Below are 26,772 nucleotides of genomic sequence, written 5' to 3'. Positions count from 1 at the left end.
CTTGGCTCTGCAAGTTACAGTCATGGGAGGAGACAACTACTGACACCAAGCGAATGTTCTCACAGCCACAGCTGCAGATAATTCAAAACCCCAAAAAAGTCCACCTTCTGATACAAGAAAATGGTCCTCCACTAAGCCATGCAAGGTCATAGCCTGCAGGAGAGCTCTACCTCTGGGGCAAACCTTCTCTTCTTTCCCATGGAAGTAACCTGCTGGATGCCTGGAAGGGCTGCACGCTGGCTGAGGAATAAACGAAACGGATGATGCACCAGTTGCACACACAAAACTACGCACATCCCATGGAGCCATACTGGAGCTAACAGGATCAGGGGCTTTATAAAAGCCCCGTGTCAATCAATGGCCAACAGCCGTATCGGGGTCAGGGCTTGTGTGCAATGAGGGGGGCTGCTCTAAAGCTGGGAGCATCACGTTGGTGCAAACATCTGCGCACGATGACGTCGGGGTGGCCGGCCACAAAGCAGCCTCAGAAATGTGAAGTTTTGGACTGCTGTGCTTGAACAGATTGAAACATCTTCAAGAAGAGCAGGACCTCGGGCCAAATATTTGAGGCAGCAGTGCAGCAGCAATGGCTGAGATTTTCAGAGACGGGTAAATGACTGATTAAATGACTCAATCATGCAGATGCTTTTGAAAATTCTGCCGCACGCAGTTAAGTTTATTCATGCATGTGTGGGAGAGGGGGAGGACTGTGAAGATTTTAATAACTACCTTAGGAAATAAAAAGAACAAATGTACTTTCTCTTTAAAACAGAGAAAAAACCCCAACCAAACCCAAAAAATCCACTGCTGTGGCTCGGTAAGAGTTTAGAGAAAGTTCTACAGAAGTTTAGCGTGGAAGGATGACCAAATGGACTATGATACACAAGTCAAAAATATGTGCAAAGAAAGAATGGAACAGAACGGTAAAAATAAAACATTTCACAGCCCTATCAATTTCTTCCAGTTTTAAACTGTTCCATGCTTCAGTAAGTTATTTCTGGCGTATGCAGTCTTCATACTCTACCATAACCTACCAGATAAATAGGAAGTTGAGAGCTTTGAAGAGCTTAAGGACTGCAGGAAAAGGAAAGACTTCATCCCAGAAAACCAAAGAAATATTGGGGAAGAAGATGTCCCCAAAGCCTTATTTTTGGAGTATGACAACACATCTGCCTGGTGTGCGATCTTGACAAACAGCACCATGCGAGGTCCCACCACCAGTGAGGTCCTTCTTGCACTCTGGAGATCAAGAAACCCTGCAGGGAGTGCTGCCAGGCAGGACACAGCTTGTTCTCCCAGGTCCCAACGAGATGCCGATGCCGCTGAGGTTTCCCTCCTTGCTAACGCTATTGAGCAGTTTGTTCTTCCTTCTCTGTCAGGCATCCTACCCATAAATGTCTGCATGGCAGGGAGTCACCTGTCACCTCCCCAGGGTCAAGTAGGTGGGAAAAATCTCCTGCAGTTCTGGCTCTTCATTTTGAACACAGGAGTTTGAGTGATTTTGATACAACTGGAGCACCATTCATCCAAATTTTCCAATGTAAAACAACACCTACTTAAAGGCAACAAGTTCTTTCTCCTTGCAAAAAAGCATTCTTCGACTTTAAAAACCAACACAAGATTGAGCTTGTGGAGAAATTCAGAAGCACTCCCAGGTCCCTAAACATCAGCCAGTAGAATTTTAGCAAAAATACACTTTCCTGGTTCCACAGGCCACTCATCACTGTTTAAGCATTGAGTATTCCAATGTGTAACCCAGTTAGAGCTGGTACACACCCATCCAAGGAAGATTTTGACAGTCATCCCCTTTCCGATGAGCACAGAAGAGCCACACACACATCAAGAGTGACTGTCCACCCCCAGCAGAGCACAGCTCCTCCAGAAAATTTGGGAACAAAGCAGCACGTATCGGTAAAAGGCTCTGGCTCCACTGGTGCCTCCCTCGCCCCCCCCCCCCCCCCCCCCCGCCCCATCCCATCCCAGTGCCTATAAATCACTTTTGGCAGGTAGCTGGGAAGCAGCTGCTAATGATAGTTTTGCTGCAGAGTGCAGGAAGTCACCTTTTAACCCTGCCTGCTGTTGTTTGTCTCCCTGAGCGTGACAAAAGGACAGATGCGGACAACTCGCCAGCCGTTGGGAAGATCCGGTCAAAACTCAGCAGGGAACCTGACATGGTCCCATGCTGGCCAAACATCACCCTCAAAAACACCTTTTGGCTTTGGATGCTTCCTGGGACTTCTTTTCAAGCAGCATGATGCTTGTACTGATTTTTTCCTCCTTCACCCTAAAAATCCAGGGAAGTATCCCAAAGACAATTTTGAGTTTGCTGGTGCTGCACGGAGGATATCCCACCTTCCCCTTTCCTGCCCTCTGGGCCCCAGGGGACAAGGAGGGCACTTGTAAGGTAACTAAAGCATTTATATAAGTGCACACGGGGGGTTGAATTAAGGTTAGCAAAAAAATTTATTAAAAAAATGTATAAAATGTGAGCAACTTGTTTCCAGCCCATGGAATAGCCCTAATCAGTCACATTTTCACCTGACAAGTTTATTTTGCTTTTTAACTTTCCTTTTGAAGTGTGCAAGGTTAGCAGCTTTAGTTCCACTAAAGCTCCAAAATGCATTTTACACAACAGCACGAAAAACCTCCAACAGCTCATTCCTGTTTAAGTCACTGCTGCTTAGACAAACGCCACACTTCTGTGCCTTCCTTCACCCGAAGAACACCTGTCTGAACTTTCTATGTTTCCATGTACAGGTGAAACATCTTTTGAGTTGGCTTTTGTTTAAAACTGTGACTTTGATTTAAACTGTGTTTAAAACCTTATTTCCTTGAGTATGTACCTGAGTAGCAGTCACCTTGCTAAGTACCTGAGTTTGCAGGAAGCTTCTTAAGGACAGAGAGAAGTATTAGCAGGGGTGTGCACCACTCAGTCTAAGCCAAAAGAAATTCAAGGGTGATTATTTCTTCACTTCTAGCCCCTGACATCACCTGCTCTGACATGCCTTTCACGTGGTGACGGGAGGCCAACAGGAGGCCTCACATTCTGTAGAGGATATACTTCCATCAAATAAAACACACCCAGTGGCCAAACATGATGGTGGCTGAACGCCAACCCTGAGGCATAAAAAAAAAAAAAACCCTTCTAACCTGACCATGTAAACCCGAACATAAAAGAGAAGGACCTTGGGTGACAGGTACTTACAGTGAAGACATCATCATCGCCGACCTCGGCCTCGTTGTGAAGGGTGGACGAGGAAGTCGTAGATCCTAGAAAAAACCAAACCAACAGCATTTTAAACACACGACATTGCCATGAGACTTTTTTTTTTTTTTTGAGGCTGTTAAACATTTGGATTCTCACAGGTTTGTGTATTGTAGATACATGAAAGTGGCTCAAATTAAGGAAGAACAACCCATCTGCTGGTAGCTGGGTTGGAGAGGTAAAATCTGAAAGTATTTCTTGAAATGCAACGGTGTGGCTGCCAATGCTAATTAACAATGGTAAAAATAGCAGTTACAATTTCCAATTACAGAAGACTAATTTCTGAAGAATGGTAAAGCTATGTACTAATCATTGCTCCAGGCTGATTCTCAGCTGTCAAGAAACCATGTATGAGTTTTTCTTCACTTACTCCGTAAATCTGGGGGGGGGGAAATAACCTTTAATTAAAAAAAAAATGAACCTCACATTGACAATGAAGAGTGAGATTGGGTTTTTTCCTTCTAATTTTGGAAGCTGTTATATCTCTGTTATCACCTACTTCTCAGAGAATCACCTTGCCCCACGTAAACTAAGTATTAGAAAGGAGCTGATATGTGTAAAACCACAGACAAGAGAAAAATATTGGGGTGCAATTTTCATTAGGTACATTCGACAATCTTCTGGAAAAGTAGGAAAGCATATCAAAAAGCTTTCCTCACCCCGCAGGTGTTCCTGTGGAGCCGCTCCAGAGCCTGGTGAGCACCCGTGCCACAGAAAGGCCTCAGGGAAGGGGGCACTCGCCATCGCTGGACTTGACACCAAGTTTATGCTGTACCTAAAAAGGAGTGACTCCTCTCCCTGTACCCAATCAAGATCCCAGACCCCCTTCCTGGCTGCCTAAGGCTGCCAAGGAGGAAGGATGCAGCAAGAGGATGTGCTGGGGGGGAGAACCCTCAAGTCAAAGGTCTATTTTTTTGATGGAAGCCCACTGCTAGACTGAATTATGGCCACATCACATCCCTGACCAACAGGGCAGAACAATTTGTACTGCCTTCATTCTGGAAATTTGTTAAAATAACGTGTTTTATATAATGCTATTGGCACCACCCTTGGCTGCTCTCAGTTGCATCACCACGAAGATGTGCAGAGCTAAGTGTGAAAGCCCACTTAAAACACTGAGTAATGTGGAAACATTTGTGCCATTTGCTACATTAGCTTTAAAATTAAAAAAGCTGAAGCTCTACGGAGCTGCATAGGGTTCTTGTACCTGTGTCCCACACTTCTGATGCTACAAGGAATGAACTACTGGTTGAATATTCACAATAAAGCAGTGATTAAGTGAAGTTCTGAAAGCACACTTAGTTGTGCTTAATATTACCTGATGAATTTGATCAAGTATGTGAACAAAAAATGAATGATAAATGAAATCCGCTGCCCGACGCTGTGCGTGCATGAGCCAGTTATTGTTTTTCATTCAGAAAGCCTCATTTGGAATTTAAGGAGGAACACATTCATGAGGATCAGCCTGGACTGTTAATGGGATAAATATAGATTTGCTGATTTTGAAGTATCTGAGATACAGCAGAACTTGATTTTAAATACCTCCACTGTAAAATGGATCAAGAAGAGCAGAACAAGAGTTGCCAAGTATTGGCATCTCCAAAATACTACTCAATACAGCTGAGTTATTATCTCCTTGAAACTCTGCACAATCCCATGCCACTTACATAAAACATCACTTTTATGACTCAGAATGCTTCACAGTTTTAACCAGAAGAAGAAAGTCTGCTTGTAACTTCTCAATGTTAATGGCACAGAAAAAAGCAAATGAATTGAGAAGATCCTTCCTCTAACTGACGAGGTATTTACCAGCAAGGAGCCCTGGGGGATTAATTCTCTCCCAGCATCTACCGTGTTCATGTTAAAGCAAGGACAGACCATCCAGAACATTAGGTTGTCTTATGGAGCTGATGTACTCAAAAAGAATATACATCTATACATACATCTGAGTTAGTATCTTCAGAAAATGTACCATCTGTGTATAAAAATACCCTGGTCACACTGGAAGAGAAGGCAAAAGGCTTTGGATTACTAAGCCCCTACATAAAATAGTATGGCTAAAAAAAAAAAAAAAATCAAGAAAAAAATGTATGAAGAATCAAATTTCATTAAAATAACATACAACTGAATTATAGCTGTATTGTGATTGCCTGTTTGCAATGAAATGTGAAAAGGAAAAATTTATGACAACTTCAAAGCAGACAATTCAAACGCATTTTTTACAGAATTAAAAAAACAACACCCCAAAACACAACAAAGTCTTCAAGAACTACCATTCAGCTTAAGAGGATGCAGACAAAACTAATTACTACAAAATAAAACCAAAAACAAACCGAAGTTTTATTCAACTCCAGGCAGGAATTAAATCCTATGATTTAACAAAGACTCAGTAAGATGAGATTTGACTGCAAATAAAGAGCCTGGGCTGTTTGAATTGCCATCACTAGTGTGAAACCCAAGCCTATCAAAAAAAGCAGTAACAACAAACTTGATAAAAAATGGGGAGAAGTCTGGACAGAGGATTGAAAAATACTTGAGTGAAACACCTTATCTCCTCTAAGGGATGAGGAAACTCAATTCTTAAAAGCTGGGGTTTGCTCACTGTGGGATAAGGGCTCCCCAGCTACACTTGGACACATGCACAAGAGACTCCAAGCCCAAGAACTGATTTTAAACACATCCCTGACTCAAACCCCCTGCCCACTCTTCCAAGGGTGGAAGTGTCCACCCCCACGCTACCTTCGATGAGGTCCTCGATGGCTTTCCTCACTCCTCTGTCGAAGGCTCGAGCGTCAGCGGGGCTTTGAAAAGTGAGCCCAAACTTTCTGTTGTCAACTTTCCAGTGGTGGAAGGTGGGGTTTGCCTTCGTGTACACCAGGTCCTTCTTCACAAAGCACTCCAGCACCACCTGGGAGGGCGTGAGCCCCAAAAGAGGAGCAAAGTCACTTTTCCCACCCCAAGGACACAGCCAGCACCGTCTCAGGCTGGACCCAAAAGCAAGCCAAGTCATGCCTCGCATAGGGGAACATCCTTCCCTACCAAATGATGACTAATAAACACCAGACACAGTAATTGTTCTCAAAACCATTGCACATTCATCTTTTGCTTGTGCTTTGAGTAGGCGCTCGTTCCCTACCCCAGGAGCATGTTTTGGACCCAGTGTGGCACAGGTTAAGCTAGCGGGGGGTTCAGGAGGAAGGACAACCTCTTCCCTCAATAATTTTGCTCAACAGAAGTTTTATCCACCAGCAGCAGATTTAGGAGGTGCTGCAACACTCCCCTCACTGTTTTTAAATTGTTCACCCCAGCCAGACACTCATCTCAAGTGTGCCAAAAACCATCTCTAGAGTGATGCTCAGGGACAACAGGAATAGCTTGTCATGTCTTACTCCACCTCTCAAAACCATAAGCATGGCTCCCAAATAATGTCAAAAGAATCATGCTAAGCAAAACAGCATTGCAAAAGACAAACCATAATTGAAACAGCTTTAAAACACCAGTCTTTTTGAAAGCAAGATCATTTCTGACTCAAATAAGGTATTTTTTGAGCCTGTGGAGGGAGTGCTGTTTTTAAGCTAACCCATATCTTCACAGGAGTGCATTTCAGAAGAATCAAATATATAAAAACAAGATAGCAAACTATAACATTTCAAGTGGCCCCTGGAAATCAGGAAAAGGCTTTATTAACTTGATTTGTGCAGGGATAGAAGAGAGCTCCTTTTTAGATAAACAGCTACCAGGAGAAACCAAGTGTGTCAATTCATAAGAGACAACTTGTCTTCATATTCTCACTCAGCTTGTTCAAACCTTGAACAGCACACAGCATAAATAATTCATGGCCCTTTTAAAAGGCTTGCACTGCATTACTCAGTGCAATGTGACTGGCTTCATGGGCTCTTTACACTTCAATTCACTTCTCACTTACCCCCGCGCTAGGTCTAAGAAAAAAAAGGAAAAAGCCACAGGCCCTCTTTCATTCAAAGGGGATCTTTGCACGTGGGATGTCAAAAATTTACCTGCTCCTTCCAGGTGGCATTATGCCAGCCTAGGTAGCAAAAGATGGCAATTCTAGATGAGGATGGGTTTGTTTTGTCCAATCTGGTATTACTTGCATATGGCTGTTTTTTGTTTTTTTTTTTTTTTAAAAACTTGCACAAGAATACAATAGCAACAGATTTGGGATAATTCTCATTATAAGAACAGACAAAAGTTGAATTAGGGTCTATTACCAGTTTGTCTTTCTGCCTTTCACCATGGATTAGAAATCCACTTCTTCCATTGCCCTCCGGGTACGTGACCTTGCAGACGCCAACTCTACTGAGACCGCCTCCTTCTTGCGGCAACCATCCCCCACTGGAGTCATCTCGGGTCATAACCACAGCTTTGACTCGCACAATATAGCTGTCACTGCAATGGCAACAAAACAAAAACAGAACCTTTTGTGAGCATCACAGTCACATCGCAGTGGTTTTTCTTGAGGGTGGTATTTAGATGGTGCTGTGCTGACCCCAGCGAAGAGTTTCTGCCCAGGATGGAAGTCCACCTCTGTCATGGATGGCCTGGAACACTCAAGCTACCGTAGGAAAGAGACCCACCAACCTGCTGGGTTTCCAGATGTCAACACACAGATCAAACAACCCATGGTCCCTGACACTCTTTGCCTCATGAAGCTACACACAGGGACCAAGAGAGCGGGGTGAACCAGGCACCACCCCAGGCCCAACTCCCACTTTGGGACATTAGGTTTTCAAAGTGCTGGAAGAACACATGGAGCTCAAATAACCCATGAACAAAGCGTTTCAAGGTTTCTGTGATCAAATTTGTGAAGTGGGCTTTGGAAGATGATGCTCAAATTCCTCCACATCTGGGACAGTTTTATGGGGAAAACCCCACAAATGTGGCTCCAGCTGGTACCTCAGATGAAAAGAGATGGGAATCAGCTCAGCTCAGGTCATCAGGACCATACCATGTCCCTGAAATAATTTCACCAGCATTTCAAGGGGCTGAGAAAGGCAGAGCGTCATAACCTCACAAGAAACTATTCTGGAAGCACCTAAAATCTGGGGATAATTCAGATGCTCACCACAAGGGCTCAGAAGAGCCCCCACAGTGGGAGACTCCAGGCCTCCTCCTGTACCCTTTCCACAAAGCAGTCACTCCATTATCTGCTGGGGACATCACCAGGGTCATTTGGAAGCAGAAAAGCCCCTACGGAACACAAGCAAAAGCCACACACCTTGCATGGAATATGCAACAGACTGCAAGCTAAAATGGGTTGTCCCCAGCACAGAACTGTTGGGAAATACCCAAATTAGCTTTTCTGTCCTCATGCTGACGCTGCATCAGTGCTGCCCATCACGTGCTGGACACTGATTAACACAGAGATGCTGAGGACAGCGTTGCCAGCTGTGATGCCCTGGCAGGGAGGTCACCACGACGTGCTTGGATGGCAGCCATGCACAACCATGGCACTGTCAGCTGCAGAGCTGCTGAGGCACCCAAAGGTGCCCACAAAGCTGCTGCAGGGCCCTCAAACCTGGGAACATCAACAGGGGTGAGAAAAAAGGATGTGCAAAGAAAAGTGCCCAAGGACTGTCCGTCTCCAGGCTACCAGGTGACCTCCCCAGGAGAAGCAGGATCAACACACAGAGGGCTCCAAGAGGCAGCCTTTCAAAACGACAGGTATCATCCTTTATGGAAAGAAATTCCTTCCTGAGAAAAGCTCTGTATCCAGGTATTTTCCCAGCATCCTGTACAGCATGACAAGCAGTAGTAGCTTTCTTCATTCTGCACCAGGTAGAACTGCTTCATTTTCAGACATTATTTTTGCAGCAATTCAGGTGCTAGCTCTTCAGTTCCAAGCTTCCCTCTCTCTAACATGACCAGATTTAGCATCTAAGCAAGCAGTCTCATGGATCCTACCTGAAGGCAGTCTGAGGACAAACCAAGGGAAGCAGTGAGCATCTTCTGGGACCAGCTTATCTCTTCTGCAGCTACACAGATCTCACAAAACACATGCTGCAATTTTCTCTTCACAGCCTTTATTTTATGGATGTGCCAACTTTCTCGCTGGACCTACATAATGACAGCAGTGCACAGATGCTAGAAGTTCATCCCCTGCTGCCTGAGTACTTTGCACTGGCTGATAAAAAGCTTTCCAACACACTCTGATACACAGCCACAGCTGAAACACACAAAGTATTCACAGAACTGGGAAACTATGTTTTTAAGAATATTTTTGCTTGAGTCCTTAAAGCAGCTTCCTGGTACAGTAAACAGGGCAAATGTGTCCATAAATAGATCGTTACCTTTTTATATTTTAATGAAAACCTGTTTCTAGATTTTACAGTAGCAACGTTAATCTCCTGACTTCCTGATACTCAGAAATAAGCAAAATACTTCAGCTAATTTCCTACTGTGCAAAAATTGAGCTGCTTCCATCCAAGACAGTTTTTGTTTTCTTCTCTGTACCTCTCCCATATGGTCTATAAGGATTAGCAATTAGCAGATGAAGTAAAAAGAAAGCCAACTATACATTTCTGTATCTTTCTACTTATTCCCCAAGGATACTTTCTGGACTTATTTTTAGCTCTCTTCTGAAGTCGGAGCCACTCAATACGACCTTCCCTCCCATCCTCCCACAAAAGTCATCCGCAGAAACTGCTGCTTCTCCTTCCACACTTGAAAATTGCCACTGGCATTATAGCTTCCTGCTGGATTTACCATTCACTTTTATGGCAGCAGTTGGAGCCTTTGGCTGCCCCAAAAGTAATGCTGTTTTCAGTTACTTTGCTGCAGAAACTGTCCACTTAAAGGAAAATTAAGCAAGTAGCAGCTACTCAGTACTTTGTGACTCCTGCCAGTTATTTACACATTTCTATCACCTCTCAGTTAATTCTCTAGGCTCACAATTACACTTGAGTATTACTGGATACCTATCCATTAAACTTAGGAGCCCTGACCATCCCTGCCCATTATAACGACAACCTGGTGGGGCACACAGCCACACGGTTTTCCTCTTCATATCCACATCTATCCATGACCTGTGGCCCTTACAAACTCTGCCACTGCACGCTGAGAGAACACCATTTAAACTGTGCTCTTCCCATCCCGAAGAGCAACCTCCTTAAGTTTATTAAGCCAGAAAATCTAGTTTCCACTCCCCTGCCATGGCAAGACGACCTCTGTTCCCCTATTAGACAAGAGCCTTGTCCAGCAGAAGGGTTCACCTTTGGCAGGGCAGGCAGAGCTCTGGCTCCATTAACGTAATCCCTTGGCACGCTTTCCTGCACGATCAAAAGTCACCAGTGACGCTGGGCTCCCTGCAGAGCCCCGTCCCCACTCCTGCTCTGCTCCAGCCACAGGCATGTTTCCCAAAGCGCAACCTGTGCCACGGGACTCGGAAAAAAGAAAGGAAAGGTAGAAGGAAAGGAGGTTGTTAAGGGTTCTTAGGGCTTGACATCTTGGTTTAATCACTGGATTAGGACTCAGAAGCTGCATGTTGAATTTTCAAGCCTACACACAGCTTCCTCCAGTCTTCTATGTCTACATCCTGCCTGCTGTTTCCATCCACAAGCCTAGAATAGGCAATGCTTCTTTCTCTCATGCCAGTGTTGATAAATACTTGGGAGGTACTCAAATATTTCAGTTCCATATAAGGATCTCGCTTCCTTAGTGTAAAAGCTGTTTATTTTCTTTGCTATTTAATTTTACACGACTGCATCAAGGCTCTGGCTGGTTCCAAGTGTTCCAAATCCTGAAGAGCAAAGGAGCGATCTGCAAATCCCATGTGCGTGCCACTGATGAAACGTTGGTGCACTGGAGTAGCAGAATAACCATATTCAAGCCATCCACCTGCATTTTTGGCATGGCAGCTGTGCAATTTGACTCTTTCACAAGAAATGGTTAATGAGGTATGTGAAAATATTTGGTCCATTACAACTAATGAGATACTGATAGCTAAAAATGAAACAGTTAGAGAAAACCCCACAGTAGCCTTAGTTCCCCTTGTTTTATTGGATCCTTGAAACTTTTAAGACTGCTCTAATTGTTGGATTTATTTCATGCAAACTATTCTTAATTATGGTCTTAAATGCTATCTTAACCCTACAGATTTATCTTCAACAGCCTTAAAAGCTTGGGAAGAAAGTATCTGAAGGGATTACCCAGCTGCAATGGCAGGCAGCCAGTATGTTCCAGGGCTGCTCCAGGTTGTCTGCCTGCCCCGCCCTGAGTAAAAAAAAAAACCAGAAAGAACTTGGGGAGTAAAGGTAGCACCGAAAAGCACGTGTTGTTTTCATTGGAAGGAAAAAGAGAACTCTTTAAAAATTATAGCTCGTGGGTATGCATATATATCTACAAAAGTAGAAAAGAGTGTGTGCATGTATAAGTGCTCTTCCGGAGGACATAGAATTTTCGTAAACAAGAAGGGAACTGAGTATTACCTCTGTCATCACTGAACCCTGGTTGCAGTAGCTGTAAGTCCAACTCGCAGAGCGTCTGTGTGCCTAAGAGACAGGTGACATTTAAAGCTGATAGAAGTGCTGCCCCCAGCATGCACACAGTGGCTGCCATCATCCTGTGCTCTCGGACATGAGCCACATCACCTCCAGCAACACCAGCGGGGGACAAACATGAGCCCCTTGGATGGCCAATGGGGGCTTATGCCTGCAATCCTTCATCCAGGACTAAACACCAAGCAATTCACTCCTTAGTTAAGGCTTTATTTTCACCACTGTCTTCGTAAAAGGAGGGTCAAAGTAGACAACTCCCTTCCACCAGCTGCTCTTCTTTTCCACTTTGCTTCCAAAGCAGCAACTGCAAATACCATCCAAGATGTCTAAAAATCCCAAGGGGAAAAAAAAAAGTAGTCCAACCCACCAAATTTACTACTTTTTTTTGAGTCACATCTAGCATCTAAAACACTTCACAGACACCTTCCATAACTCAGTAATGTTTTTCCCTCTAGCCAAGCTACTTGATCAAAATATAAGCTTATAAACTTCCACGCTATTGCTGCCATAAGGCACTTTGGTATTTTCCTCCCTTCCCAACTCAACAGCTTACAAGGCCAGGAGAGATTCAGGTCTCAGAAAAAAAGGTAATTGCATATAATGGGTTTCAACATTATGGATTTCTGTCTTTTAATGCACGCATCTACATTCCCAGATCCCAGGTTTCAGGGAAGAGCCAAAAGGACAGCAGGAGGCTGCTAATGGAACAGCAGCAAAAGTCAAGCTGTTCAGCTGAACCAGGCACATAAACACAATTTAAACTATCTAGATCCAAACAAATGTAACTTTACAACTACTGGGGCATAACCTGTCTCTGGCTGACCTGGATGTATTTCACAGCGCCAGGTATTTTCCCTGCCCCAGCAGCTCTGACAGCTGGAGTTAAAGCCATCCCATCCTGCCCAGGTGATTGCTGCAGGTTATATTGTAAGGATCCTCTCTGCAGTTCATCCCACAGCCAGAAAGCAGGGACATTTTGGTGGAAGACATGAAAAGCTGCCATTTTTGGAGTCCCACTTCCTTTATCTGTTGGTTGGTTCGTGAACCTTCTAGCAAGGGTGATTATCTGCAGATGATAACCAGCATTTTCTTCTTCAAATCCTAACTTATCAATTTCTTTGAAAGAAACTTTCTGAGTGCATGCAGCTACAGCAAATTAAGTTGATATTTCCATACCATTTAGATTTCCAGCAGGTTTGAAACTTTTTCATTAAATATCACCAAGAAAAAAAGACATCTGCGTCTCTCTGGCCAGATCAAATGTTAGAATGGAATCTGAAGAAAACCATGGAAAACCTCCCAAAAGTCTTCCTTGCCCTCACCTCTGCATCATGTCAGGAACAAAGAACCACTCTACCTGTAACCCAACTCTTGTATAACCAATTTGCAACCTGTATTTTTCTGCCTTTCAAATCCAATACCAGCAGAATAAAAGAGCATCTGGGAAATTTTAGTTTCCACACAGTCAGAGTAAGTACAAACAATTCAGTCTCCACATTTCTTGCTCCAGAGATGCTGGTTGAGTCTAGAGCAGCCCCAAGGGCAAAATGAAGAGGGGTCAGGTCTCCACAGCCAGTGCTCAGCAAGACTGGGTTTGCTTCCAGCACTGCAGTGCATCCAAAAATCCTCCATAGGAAAAACTAATAGCAGTTTTGGTTGGTTTGTTTTTTTTTTTTTCCAGAAGAAAAAGGACTTCTCAAAAAACCAAGACACCTGCAACAACCCAGCCGCCCGCCTCCACATCTCCCTTAAATGCCGAGGCAGTGAGGAACAAAGGAATCCTTTCACCAAAACGTTTGTTCAACATTTGAGGCTGATTTTATTGAGTTTACGAGAAACAGCTCTATCCTAACTAGCTCAAATGGGATTTCATAATCCCGTAATTAGTTCAGGTCCTTCCAGGAAGCACATGAGAATTCATTCCTGAAATACATATATACATATATATATTCAAAAATATATGTATTATGTAGTCCTGCATGGATTAAATCAATTTTTTTCTGACCAGCATAACATCTTTTCCTGTGCCAGACTTGCCCAGTGATCCCCACAAAGTGCTGTACATGTGGAGAAAACCTCAAGTGAATTGGAAGCAGCTTTTTAGGGAAAAAAGCTGGCTTACAAGCCAGCTGATAGGCAAGCAAAGATTCACTGATGCAGCTCAAGCGCACAGAATTTTTTAAAGTCTCTCCCCAGAAATTAGCTTATTACACAAACAATATTGAATTAAAATTAAAGGCTAATGGCATTGGGGCAGATTAACTTATGACTTGTGTCTGTATTGAAGCATTTATGTAACATTGTTGAAACTGTGCTAGAGCTACCAAAAGCCACAGCCAATTTTGTTACAAAAAGACCCAAAACAGTATTTTGATTTTTTTTCTGCTAAAAGGTAGCCATGACATCACTGGGACATGCACACTAATGACAAAACTTTTAATGAGCAACCATTCAAGGGAAGCTCTCAAAAAAGACTTTCCTTCAAATTTGTTGCAACAAATGGTTATAGCTGCACATGGTGGCACGTCTTGAAAAGTTAAAAGGGGCAGCATAATAAATTTGAATAATTTGCCCTGCACCTCATGCAGTACAGGCAAGAGTTGCAGCCTCAAGTCCTCCTATTTTCGTGCAAGAGTACAAAATATTAAGATTACAAGGAAGCTAATTAGCACTATCATTTACAGTAATGACTAATAAATTGTTGTTGCATGACAGATGGTATTTGTTTTATATCACGTGTAAGATAAGCAAAAATCACACTGAAGTTTAGCCAGCCAAACAGGTAGATTCATAAGATCTGCATCCTGAATTGATTCCCCCCACCTCAAAAAAAAGCCACAACCAAGTTCTGCCCTAATTTTTTTCCTAGCATAAACTGACCATAAGCACTCCATTACTGCTATCCTATTAGCTAATAAATAGCAATATTTAGCAAAATAACACCCCAACACACAACCACAGAAACTGCATTCCAGAAAAATGATTATGTCTGCACACAAACATATACAGAGTATTCCTGTAAACTCAAAGTTTACAAAGAAAAGAAAGAAAATCGCTCACCCAAAGGAAGTTGAATTTTCCCCCACTCTCCTCCATTTTGATCAGTGGAGACTACAACAATATTTACCCCTCTGTAAACATCCTCAATGACACGTATGTTATAACTATGAAGAGTAGATAATATTTTGCAAATATTAAAGAAATAAAATAATTCTGTGACTCAATTCCAGCTGGGTCTGTATCAGAGGAGAGGTGAGGGAGTAAGCCTCTAAATCTAAAGGGTTTTCATCTTTTGCCAGAGAAATAAACATAAAAAAGAAGACATTCTTGGCTATATCAAAACCAGCATGCACATTGTTTTTGCCTTCAACCTCTCTTTAAATCCCCTACTCCATCAAATGTCCATGGAGAGGGACAATAAGGGAAGCAGCTTCCCAGGCAGCATCTATTTTTCCTGTTGGTATTTAAAGAAAGGGTGAATGTTGAACCATTAGTTCTGAAAAAAACCTGATATGTAACCATAAATGAAAGGCTGTGTTTCACAGAAGAATTCATACATATTCACTGATAAATCATATGCTGATTTAGACAACATTCAGAAGGGCTGTGGGGGCAGATGGGGGAAGGCGGAAGAAAAAAAACCCCAGGAGTAAAAAATATGGAATCATATGCATCCAGAGCACACTTACCTGCTGGGGGATGCCATTTCCTCTACATGTTAAACCTTTACTGCTCCATTTTACCACCATTGCCACCGCCAGCCTCCCTGCCTGCACTGGTTACCCCGTGTCCCAGCTGGCTGCTGCCGGGCAGGCAAGCGGCTTCCCCCCATTCGTGATTCAGTCTCCTTGAGGGATGTGCTGCATTGTGCGGGGTGAGTCATCCCAGAGGTATTCTGCACATTACAGCCCCAGCCGGACCATTACTCATTCGCAATATCCTCCTGGCTCGGAAGAGCACATCGACCAAAGATCCTTGTTTCCCCACCCCGGTTATAGGCTGGGAAAAAAATAAAATAATTATGATACAGCTGCCATAAACTCATGATGGGGGTGTTTAGCAGCAGCTGATGGGGCAAACGTGCTGCTGACAGGCTGCCCCAGCCCAGCAGGCATGTCACCCACGCACCCAGGGCTGCAAACAGGTCCAAAGTTGAACGCAGGTGTCATTTCCTCTGGTAGCCTGTCAGCACTTTATTCCCAAAAGCTGCCAACACAGCACTGGGACCAAGGGTCCAAACCACTCAAAAGGTTTGGAGGAAGCACTCAGCCTCCCAATGTGTCTGCCTCCATCACAACTTTTAATGGGGTTTTAAATACTTCCAGTGGGCAACGAGCTGGTATCAGCTATAGATCCTCATACACCCCACCTTTGCTGGCAGCCCACACAACTGAAGTGCCAACACTGACATCCCTGCACACAAGCTTCGTTTTGGACACTTGGTCTCAAATGCTCCCTTGCTGCTCAGAAACCTTCACAACTGCTGGAACCCCTCACTCAGCCAGGGTGCCATGCATGTCCCCAAAAGTTCTATGATGATCCCCAACGTATTCTCATTAAAGCAGAAATGTTGCTCAAGAAATGCCTCAGCACCAACAAGAAGAATAAAAATTGTGACACTGGGGCTCTGAAAGCAGCTTCTAAAAATACCTGTCCAGTTTCTGAACTAATCTATGCTGATGATTAGGCATGAGGGCAGAAGAAAGCTAACTAAGTGTTTCCAGGCTCAGCTGCTTCTGTCTGCCTCAAACCCAAACGGTTTCAATCCTGATTTGGGACAAAAATCCCTTTTTCCTCAAGGTGGAGAATGGTGACCAAGGTGATGCTGCCTGCAAGCATCCTTTAGAGGACAGCCACATCCCTACTTTACAGACACTGGCAACCTAAAATCACATGTGCTCCTGAAAACCTCATGCTTGGACCATGGAAATGTTGAGCTAAGGACCAACGAGGCTTGAACCCAGCTTCAGTGAGCAGGCACCAGGCTGCATGGAGGATGCTGGGACATCAGAGGGGGTTGGACTAGATGGCCTTTAGAGGTTCCTTCCCATCCAAACTATTTTGATTCCATGACATTCCAAGTCACCAACATTTGTTCACTGCTTCTCTCCAGCACCCAGTGAGCACTTGTGCAGGTGCAGCTGCAGGCACCTATTTGCAGCTTGGCTGGATTTTGTCATGACAGTGGAATCAAGCCACAGCCCAAAGCCCTTGATGACCCTGATGCTCAAAGGCAACAAGCAGCATGTCAAATTTGTTACAGTGGTATCAATGGACAGCTGCATTTACTGAATTTCAATATACAGCATAAAAAGATCTTTAATTTGATGGCCAAAGGGCAGTCTGTGTTGGTAGAAGTGCATTTGCAAACAGTGGGTTAACTCAGCAGTCAGAGTATCATGCTATGCAAGTAATTAAAACAATAGGTGGGGGTTTTTTTTAGATTTTAATTGCACATCCCCAGTCCACATCTCATCCTATCCAGATGTGCCAGAATCTGCCACCTCACTTTCCTCTTCAAGCTCTGCAGCAACACTGCTTTTACCTTCAAATGCTTAATGCAGCACCCATCAGCTCAATCCTCATCTGTCTCCAGCAAGAACTCAGCACACAAGTCCAAAGCAACGTCAGCCAGAAAAATTCAAGAAAGCTGTCTGGCACTTTTTGCTCCAAGTCCAGTTTCTAAAGCTTTTCTCCCAAGGGATGGGGGAAGATGAAATTAGCCTCCCTGTGTAAGACAAAACTATCCTTGAATAAGCTGTGTTGTAATAATGTTTTTGAAACAACATCTTGAGCAGTTACATCTCCCCAAAGCTTGTCTGTTTTCTTGCCTTCCTACTGGTCCGCAGACCATCCTGCCACTGGTCCTCCTAAAAACTCAAGGCTCAGCACACAGAGAGACTTGGGACTGTCAGAAGGTTCTTACCAATGAGCAACATTAACAAACAGTTCCAGCACGACCAATTACATAGGAAAGCCATCACACTGTACAGGTACCACAGTCTCGCAGCTGCTGTGGGGCAGCTCTCAGCTCATGGGACTGGGCTGAGCCACCACCTGGGTAACCTGTGCAAAGCTGCTGGTCAGCACAGGGTCAGGGGCAGGTGGGGACAAACACCGCGTGTGAAAATGCAAGACGTAAAAAAAGCTCTCTGTTAAAATGTTACAGCATGCTCAATCCATAGGGATGGAAATAATGCCCTTGCCTTTCGTCTACACCCAGAAGCTGTTGCATCTGTCAAGAAGAACCACCAATTCGTTCAGCTGGCTTCAAGCCCTGCTCCCAACAGTTTTCTCCAAAGGGAAGCAGATATCAAGCCACTGGATCAGCATCAACTGAATCACTCACTGGTTGGGTTCTCACCTTTGCACACATTCTTTAACCTTAAGGCTAAGCTAACAAACCTCAGCTCCAAGACAGGCAATGATGCTGCACTTAAAAAAACATTAATATTAAAATAATTGTTATTTTTCCCCTTAAATACTGCCCTGTCCAGTAGATTGCACACCCAACCCTACTAGCTCAGTGCTACAGTGAAATATCCTCTAAAGCTTTCTTGCAGTTCCTAGTGTGGATCGAAGAGTGGCTGTGCCAACACATGAATATTTTCCCCACTTCCCAGCAAGATTCATGCCGCTACAGGGCTCTGCTGTTAGAAATCTTAAGTAAACATTGCACCTGGGGAGCCAGCAAGGTGGTGGATCTGCCTTTTGCTGCCCGCCAGCCAACTGCAAGCATGGTTCAAAGAGCTGAGACAGTGGCTGGAGCAAGGGGAGCCCATTTTTACTGCAGCTGCTGGAGTACTTGTGGTGAGAAGAATGAAATTCGGTCACCTTGTTAATAGCAGTCATGTCAATGGGCTGAACTTCTGCAGCAAAACATTAACAGAGTGCCCGGGACCAAGCCCTGGCAGTGGTGAACTGGGCACAAAGATGTCTCTGCACTCATTTCCAGTGCAGTGTGAGGTGTTTAAGTATCTGTAGGCCCAGGTCCACTTTGGGAATACTGAAACTTGTTATGCCTCATCCTCCGGGAACACCAGGCTACCCACCTTAGGTGTAGCATTCAAGATTAACCACAGCACTACTGCCTGAGCACTGCTTGCTGTGCCTTGTAAGAGGTAAAGAAGGTCACTTTTCTCCATTTTTGTTTAAATTTAAAAAAATAACAAAACCCAAAATAGAACAAACAAAAAAAACCCCAACAAATCAAAATCCCCCCATAACAAACAACAAACCCAAACAAAAGACTTCATAAACATGGTCAGTGTAGTTTTATGCCCAGCACTTGAGAGACACCCGTTTCACTCATGCTGTCCCTGTTGTCTACAAAGCTTTCTTGAATACCGGGTTTATTAAGCTGTGTTGTAGGGAAGAGCAGGAAGTATGGCAAAAAAATAGGAAAAAGAGCACAAAAGTAGATCCCTAGGAAGGACTTCAGACATTTTACAATACGGTTTAGGCTGCTGAACATTCTGGGAGCACCAAAATGCTCCTCCCTACATATCATGACCATGTTTTCCCTATTTTGAATGTCATTCTCATAGATGAATGGACCTTTGTACATATGTATGACAACAAAAAAATAACCCCAGCATAGATGGGTATTCCCAGCCAGGATCTGGGTGGAGGCCATATGGATTTCATTTCCCTGCAGACAGATCAAAGGAAAACGCCAAGAGCGTCTTACTTGACTCCAAATAAACATCCACGACCAGAAAAGAGGTTACACAAATGACATGCACCGAGCTCCTCCACGCCGGAAAAGCCTCATGTGCTTTTCTTCTAATTAAACCCTTCCTCCATGGCTCCTAATTGATACCTGGACAAACAGCTGTAATATACTCCAGGAAAGCTAACCCTGTACTTTGCCTTACTTGTGTGACATGGCCTCAATCATCACACAGCACGCTGCAAACTTTCATTTTCTTGATAGGAAACTGGTTTAAAAAACAAGCTACTGAAAAACCAAGGCCTTGCTCCTCTCTTTTTTTTTTTGCACTTTAATACTTAGCTCAAAGTAGAGGTACTTAAGTGTGAATCTTTTATCCACTGCATCTTTGCTTTCCCTTTCTTTAGGATAAAATTTTTTTACCATGTGAGTACTCTCAGACTAATTATGCACATCCTAAACCAGATATATCATCTTGTGTCTTCTCCAATTTCTTCCCTCTAGATTTCAAATCATCTTTACTGCTCTCTCAGGGCCGGCACTATCTTCTGGAAAGCCCCCACGCCACGACTCAATACTCCACGGTAAAACCACCTGCAGACCAAGAGGCAGACACAAGGATACAATAATCTTTATCCACCTACATTCCTAAAATCACTGAAAACTCCCATAAAACCGTGCTGAGCAGCTCCAATTTCATCCTCTCAATCTGATGTTGACTGTGCTTCCTGTCAGCCAGCTCCCTGTTTTGCTGGGGACTGACTTGAACTAACCCACTTAAGTTTTCAGGATCACTCTGCTTCTCCTGTCAGTGTTAGTAAAACATTATCTTGCCCTTAAAATGTACCTTGTCCAGCTCTTCTTTTCAGTACTCTTGGGAACAAGCTGCTATTTTATAGACTTAAAGGAAGATGGTTAATGCTTATGACTCCACTTACATTTTTAGTAATGTGGGAATTATTTTATTGCTCATTTATGACAGTGATCCTCACAATCTGCCTCCTTCGGAGCACAGAAACAACACAGAGCAGGCTTCCCCTCCTGTAAAGGGTACTGCAAGTGTCACCATGCCTGCCCTGGATCAGGACATCCAGCATTAAACTATTTTCATAAGGGCATGCAGTGGCAGGACAAGGAGGAATGGCCTTAAGATGAAAGAAGGCAGGTTAAATATTAAAAAAAATTTCTTTATTCAGAAGATGGTGAGGCACTGTCACAGGTTGCCCAGAGAAGCAGTGGATGCCCCATTCCTGAAGTGTTCAAGGTCAGGTTGGATGGGGCTTTGAGCAACCTGGTCTACTGGGAAATGTCCCTGCCCATGGCAGGGGCTTTGGAGCAAGATGAGTTTTAAGGTCCGTTCCAAACCAAACCACTCTATGATTCTATGATTCTCTTTCTTAGTTTACTGATTTTATTATTAAAGTCCTATAGCAGGCAGAGATTTCTCACCAGTACCTTTCAGTTTCCTCTGGCCAACTGTGTGCATCTCCTAACCCCTACTTTGTTCTCCCTGCAGCCAGCTTTCCTGTTTACATCTCTGCCGTCGCTTCCCGTGCACAGCCGAAGGGCTTTGGAAAAAGGACAAACAAACAAGCGTTTCCTCAAGATGCCGGCAGTTGCGTGCCTGTGCCTCTCTCCCTACCACTGTCCTTCGCCTGGTCACAACACTGTCACATGCGTTTAATGGCTTGCATTTCCTGTGCTCTGCTTTAATAGGCAGAATCTTTTAAATGCTGAAAGATAGGGTGGTGCCAAGTGCCCCCTGAATGTGTCCCTGGCAAGAGGGATTTTGCTTGCACACAGCAGAGAAATCAATCAGGGGAAACATCTTGGGGTCATCCTCTTTTCTCATTCTGCAGGTAAGGATGAGTTGTTCAACACACTGCATGTTCATGCTCTCACACCCATTCCTTCCAAAAAGGTTCAGCATAGGGACAGCTGGAGCCCCCGGATATATATGAAGAGATCAAAGACTCCCATGGTCTTTCCTTTTAGCAGCAAAGATGGTGAAGCAGCTTCTCATCCTGTACCCATCAGGGTTTTTGGTACGCTCACTATTAGCTGGGAGCTGCCACCTCAAATCTTCTGGATTCATTAGGGAATACCAGAGCATCAGACCAAAAAAACCTGCTAACAGCTTATGCCAGTTTATTAATTTAAATGGCCACAGCACTGCTTAAAAACATCAAAAATGAACACTGAAGAGAAGCAACATCATCTTCTTGCAAAAGATTTGTGGGAAAAAAGCATCCACCTTTTATCTTTGGGTAAAGCCCAATATATACTATCGACTTCCAATAAATTATTGAAGTATCTACAAAGGAGGAAGAAGATATACCCTGATTTTTTTTCCCTAACTTCACACTGGTTTTTCTCTGTCTCAAGCTGTGTAACAACCACTCTACGCATGTTCAGCGCATGATAATGAAACCGCGAATGTTTATCTCAATCCAAAATGGCTTCTTTTTTTTTCCTCCCCTTAAACTCAGATTTAACCAGGATTTTAACTACAAGGACAGAAGGTTGACAGGACGTGCATGCTTACCCTTTGATGCTCCACCTACAAACTTGCTTTTTTTTCCTTAAGGCAGTTTCATCCAGCTATAAGTCTGACTTTAGGATTTATCTGTCTCTGCCACTATGTCCATTAATACCTTGGAGCAAGAGAAATTATAGCAAGGAAGAGCCTTGGTCTGAAGATGGGTTTCTGCTGTAGTTGTGCAAAGGGAGGGCAGCTCCATGCCCAGCACTCCACTGTGATGTTTTGGCTCCCAGACAAGATGGCAGTGGAAGAGTGATGTGTCAAGACTGCCCTGCAAGGCCTCCTTTTCCACTAGAAATTAATATTCAGAGAAAACAGCAATGGCCTTCTAAGGGAGAGATGTATGCACTCACTGCCCAAAAGCAAGGTGAGTACAAACTCTGCTAAACAGTTTGCACCATGATGGGAAATCACAAGTCAACAAAACGTCTGAAAAAACCCCAAACCCAAACCAAAGAAAACTCCCTTGGGCCTCTCCGAGTCTGATAAAGGGCTATTTCCACCATTAATCTGAAAGGTGAAGCAAGGACCTGCAAAATCCAGGGATGCTTTTTTATTAATTTTAGCACCATGAGGAGGCTGGTGCCCAACCTGTGCTTCCTCCACCATGGGGACAGCCCTGGGAGCCACCAGGCCAATGCCAGGAGGATGCTGTGGATATCAACACAAGTCAGTGCATTCCGCTGTGGAAACGCGAGGCAGTGCCAGAATGAGCTCTGAGTTACAGGCCCAGCTCCAGCGGATTCAGAGATGGAGTCAGATGACGACAGCTCCATTCAAAACAGAAAGCTGAGGGGGAAAGTTGGCTACTCATCCAAATCCAATGCTCTCCCTTGGAAATGCATGGATGATGCATACCATCAATTTTGAGAGGGTAGAAATCACATTTCTCCTGTCTTCACCCTGTCCAGATGTGCTTGGGCTGCAATGAGTCCAGGGAGGACATGGGAGTTAAGTCCCCATCCAACACACACACACACACACACGCATGTTTTAGGAGGAATATATTTACACGTTTAATGCATGTATTTACAAACTGTGTTGGGATTAGCTAAAAGTAACAAAAGTTAGTAGCGTAGCAGCTGAGAAGATTGTTTCCATCCCATTATAACAAGGCAATGCAACATGTGGATGTGGAAAACAGGCACTTCCCTGTTGACTAATGGCCAACGCTCACCTTGCTAAACGATTAGGTGGAAATCTGTGGCTGTCTCAAGAGAAAGCCTAGGATGTAGCAGCATGCCTCTTCTGGAATTCCCGCTAACGCTTGGACAGGAGTCTTCCAGACGCACTCACAACCAAGTAAATGAAGTTTAGCTGAAACAATGCTTCGCCAAAACTAACACAGTGACCTCTGGAATTTGGTGCTACTTGCAGATGTCCTAAAGGATGCCATCAATAAAATCATAAAAAAGGTACTTTTAACCCCTGGCAGTGATTTATCTAGATATCTTTCTAACAAAAAGCCTTATTACTGAGGAGAGCATTTCCTATTATTTGCAGGAAAATTCACAGGAGAACAAGCAGATACTAATTTGTTAAAAAGACAGATAAACATGTACAGGAAATACTTCTATGAAGGTCCTGATCCTCTGAAGATTAATGATCTACAGTACTGGAGACAAAACCATGACACTGAGGAAACAAGCAAACTATAAAAACAGGAAGAAGTGGAAGTTTATTTTTTTAATGTTATTTTGAGGGAATATTTGTTTTTCTGAAGCTTAAGATACCAGCAAAAACGTCCATCTGCAAGTCACACTATTCTCTATACAAAAGCAGCTGCAGTGAGTTTCCTCACCCAGGTCCCCAGAGCTGTCAGATGGGGAGGCCATCCTGCACATTACTGATCTACTGTTTCCCTAACCAACACCATTGCTCGGCTCTCACCTCATCTAAAGCCATTATGAATTGATGCATGGACAATACTCTGTAGCTGACACCAATAAATCAAGTTATTTTGCTGTTGCATTTCCCCCACAGCCACAGGGCTAGGCGTTCCCTCCAGATATGTGTTTTGGTGCATTTACTGTAACAATATTAAGGTAGCACTTGTTGGAAATGAAGGGCTTTGCCACAAACAGAAAAGCTGTTCTCGACTTTCCTGCCTTAAGTTTTTGTTCAAATGAAAATAAAACCAACACTGCTGTGAATGACAAGGATGCAGCTGGGATGTGCTTGAGGCCAACCACCACTTCTGCACCAACCTGGTGGTGCAACTATTTTCAGACCATCACAAGTCACCAAAGCTGAACAGACCCCATCACTTTGTCTGGAGGCACCAACTTTACTTCTCTCAGAAACATCTTGTGCTTGCTCATGGCAGCACCACAAGGAGCCCTCAGACTCCTGTTTTATCATACATAACTGATCTTCCTTAAGTGAGTCAGGCTGAGGCACAGCACTGTCCAGAGGTCTTCTGCTATTAAAGGAGGTGGGGAGAGTAAGAGACAGGGACCCCACATCAATTTGTCTTCACTTAGGATCTTTTTCAAGCAACTTCTCCACCTTCTTCTTGCACAAGCCTGCAAGAAATTTAGATAATTCCCATTGGAACCAAAGCTATGCACGTGTACTCAATGCCAACCTAAGAGCAGAATTCAAATCCGTCTGCAGAATTCCCAGAGCACTGAAAGCCATCAATGCAGAAAATAAGTTTAACTTAACCTGAAAAAAAGGTTTAAATATTTATGCTCCTAATATGTCCTCATCACTTCGCTCTTCGGTACCATTTATAGCTGAATTATTTTTGTCCACTGAAAGTCATCCCTTTGAACTAGGGCATTCACTGTTTAAGAAATACAATTAAATTTCCGTGTTAGTTAGTGGATGTTAGTTAACTATCAGGCAGGAAATTATCTACATTAAAAATACCATCAATACCATCAGCCCTGCTTTCCACTTGGATTTGACCTCTACCACAACTGTGACAATGATGCAGATGTTATTTGTATGGTTATTGCATACAAATATATACATATCTATATATTGGATCAAATATTAAGCAGTTGCTATTTGTCTGACACGCACTACACCAAGCCACACGCCTTCTGGTTTTGTATCAAGCAGGACAGTGACTGCCTGTAACAGTATGGTGATCAGTGGGCACCTGCCTTTTGCCAATTCACATTCCCTTTCCACATTCAAATCCTGCTGAGCTGCAGCAAACTCAATAGACCAGTTGTTACCTTTGCTACCTTTTGGGTTTGTTTGCCACACGTGTGCTCGTGTGCCAGGGTTTTATGGGACCAAATGTTCTACACCACATCGTAGCTCCTCCTGTCAAGTACTGGTATTGGTAATTAAACAACTCACATCAGTTACAAGCAGAAATTTTAATAATAATAATAAACAACAACAACAACAGACGGAGCCCACAAACACCAGCTTCTAGGAAATCACTATCGGGAGCACTGTCAAGGTTCATGCTCTCTGGCTAATTAAGTACTTGAGGTGGTGGTAAGGAGCTGCGCCCATATACAGCGCTTGCCAAGGCTTCCTGTGTTTTGCACCCTGATGTGTCACCCAGGAAAGTCATTTCAACTCTGAAATGACACCCAGATATTCTGACTTCACCCATTCTTTGCTCCAGATGAAGGAATGAGCCACCAAAAACCCCTGTGCAATGTTTCCACAGAAGTACCGAACTCTGGCTCCTGCCATTGAGGCAGATCATCAGGAGAGAGCCAACTAGCAAAATACAACAGTGTTTTCCTCCACTGCCTGCCAATACCCAAGAGACACTTTCAGAAGTCATGGACTGGCTCTTTTCAAGTCCTTTTCTTCAAAGCATATAAAAATAGTAAGAAGTAACAGCAAAGCACAATAAAATGAGGGGTGCCTCATCCAGCTTCTGAGCTCTGGCAGCTCTGGTGATAGGACACAGTGTCCAGGACAGTTGTAAGCCAGATGATGCTGAAAACGTTGTTTGTTCTGGGGCATCTCATGGCTTCTTCGCTTTGCACACTCCTGGCTGCATGAGGCATTTCTGCTTTATCCATTAAATCAACCAGTGTTTGAGGTCCACCAGTACCTGGCACACCAATGACATCAAACAAAATCACAGCAACAACAACAATAAAATTCAAGCAGCTTCAAAAATCTTCATGGCACTTACAGACTCTGGACTGTCCTGCCAACCAAGTGATGGGGAACCAAGTCCTGCCAAGGTAGTGATGGGGAAGGCTGAGCTCTGGTGCCAGGGACCCCAGACACCTGTCATGCCTATAATACCAGCTGTTGCCAGTATGGAGGATGGCACAGGCACTATTTCAAAAATCCCACTCCTGGATAGCACCTGGGGCTTCCTCACAACCCTCTGCCAAGCATGTGGCACTGCAAGCTCCAAGAGGCACCTCGCTTGCTTTCCTGAAACGCTGCTGTGGAATAGGCCCAGATGGCTCTGATGAGCCCAGAGGTGCTCACACCATCTCCAAATAGCTGGCTTTATTAACTTTAACCTGCATCCATGGGCTGCTGAAGGTGCTACATCCTGTTTAGATTTGTAGGGATAAAATTAAGCTTCTCCTTTGATAGGGAGTAATTTTTGCTCAGTGCCACAACGCTTGTTTGGGCAGGCTTTCTATTCACCTGGGGCAAGCACGCTCTTCAAGCTTAATTAGATCACATCCCTAGCTAAAAAACTTAATAGTCAATTGAAACTTCATGCCAACCTATGGTCTGCTCTGCATGTCTCTCATGCCTTTTGTAATGGAAGTCCAAGGGTGGGAGAGCAGCGTGGGGTGGGGAGAAGGTTTAATTTTAGCCAAAAGGAAGAACA

At 43.9% G+C, this 26,772-nt stretch overlaps 1 protein-coding gene across 2 annotated transcripts in view; it reads right to left on the bottom strand.

Moving 5' to 3' along the window:
* Positions 1 to 26,772, bottom strand: part of SPRED2 (sprouty related EVH1 domain containing 2) — a 59,899-nt gene that overhangs the window by 19,178 nt on the left and 13,949 nt on the right. Inside the window, exons 1-4 of one of the 2 annotated variants that reach the window (XM_010410968.4) lie at positions 15,468 to 15,586; positions 7,495 to 7,672; positions 6,005 to 6,173; positions 3,206 to 3,270 (exon numbers count right to left, since the gene is read on the bottom strand). In XM_010410968.4, coding sequence (XP_010409270.1) covers positions 3,206 to 3,270; positions 6,005 to 6,173; positions 7,495 to 7,672; positions 15,468 to 15,484 — 429 coding nt within the window. In that variant the 5' untranslated portion in view covers positions 15,485 to 15,586. Of the gene's footprint in view, positions 1 to 3,205; positions 3,271 to 6,004; positions 6,174 to 7,494; positions 7,673 to 15,467; positions 15,587 to 26,772 lie in introns of those variants that run through there. The other variant, XM_039568720.1, reaches the window with a different exon arrangement.

This window comes from Corvus cornix, chromosome 3 (assembly GCF_000738735.6).
Source record: "Corvus cornix cornix isolate S_Up_H32 chromosome 3, ASM73873v5, whole genome shotgun sequence".
Lineage (NCBI taxonomy): Eukaryota > Metazoa > Chordata > Aves > Passeriformes > Corvidae > Corvus > Corvus cornix.
The sequence above is the reverse complement of the archived record's forward strand: the minus strand, read 5'-3'. Positions and strand labels throughout refer to the sequence as shown.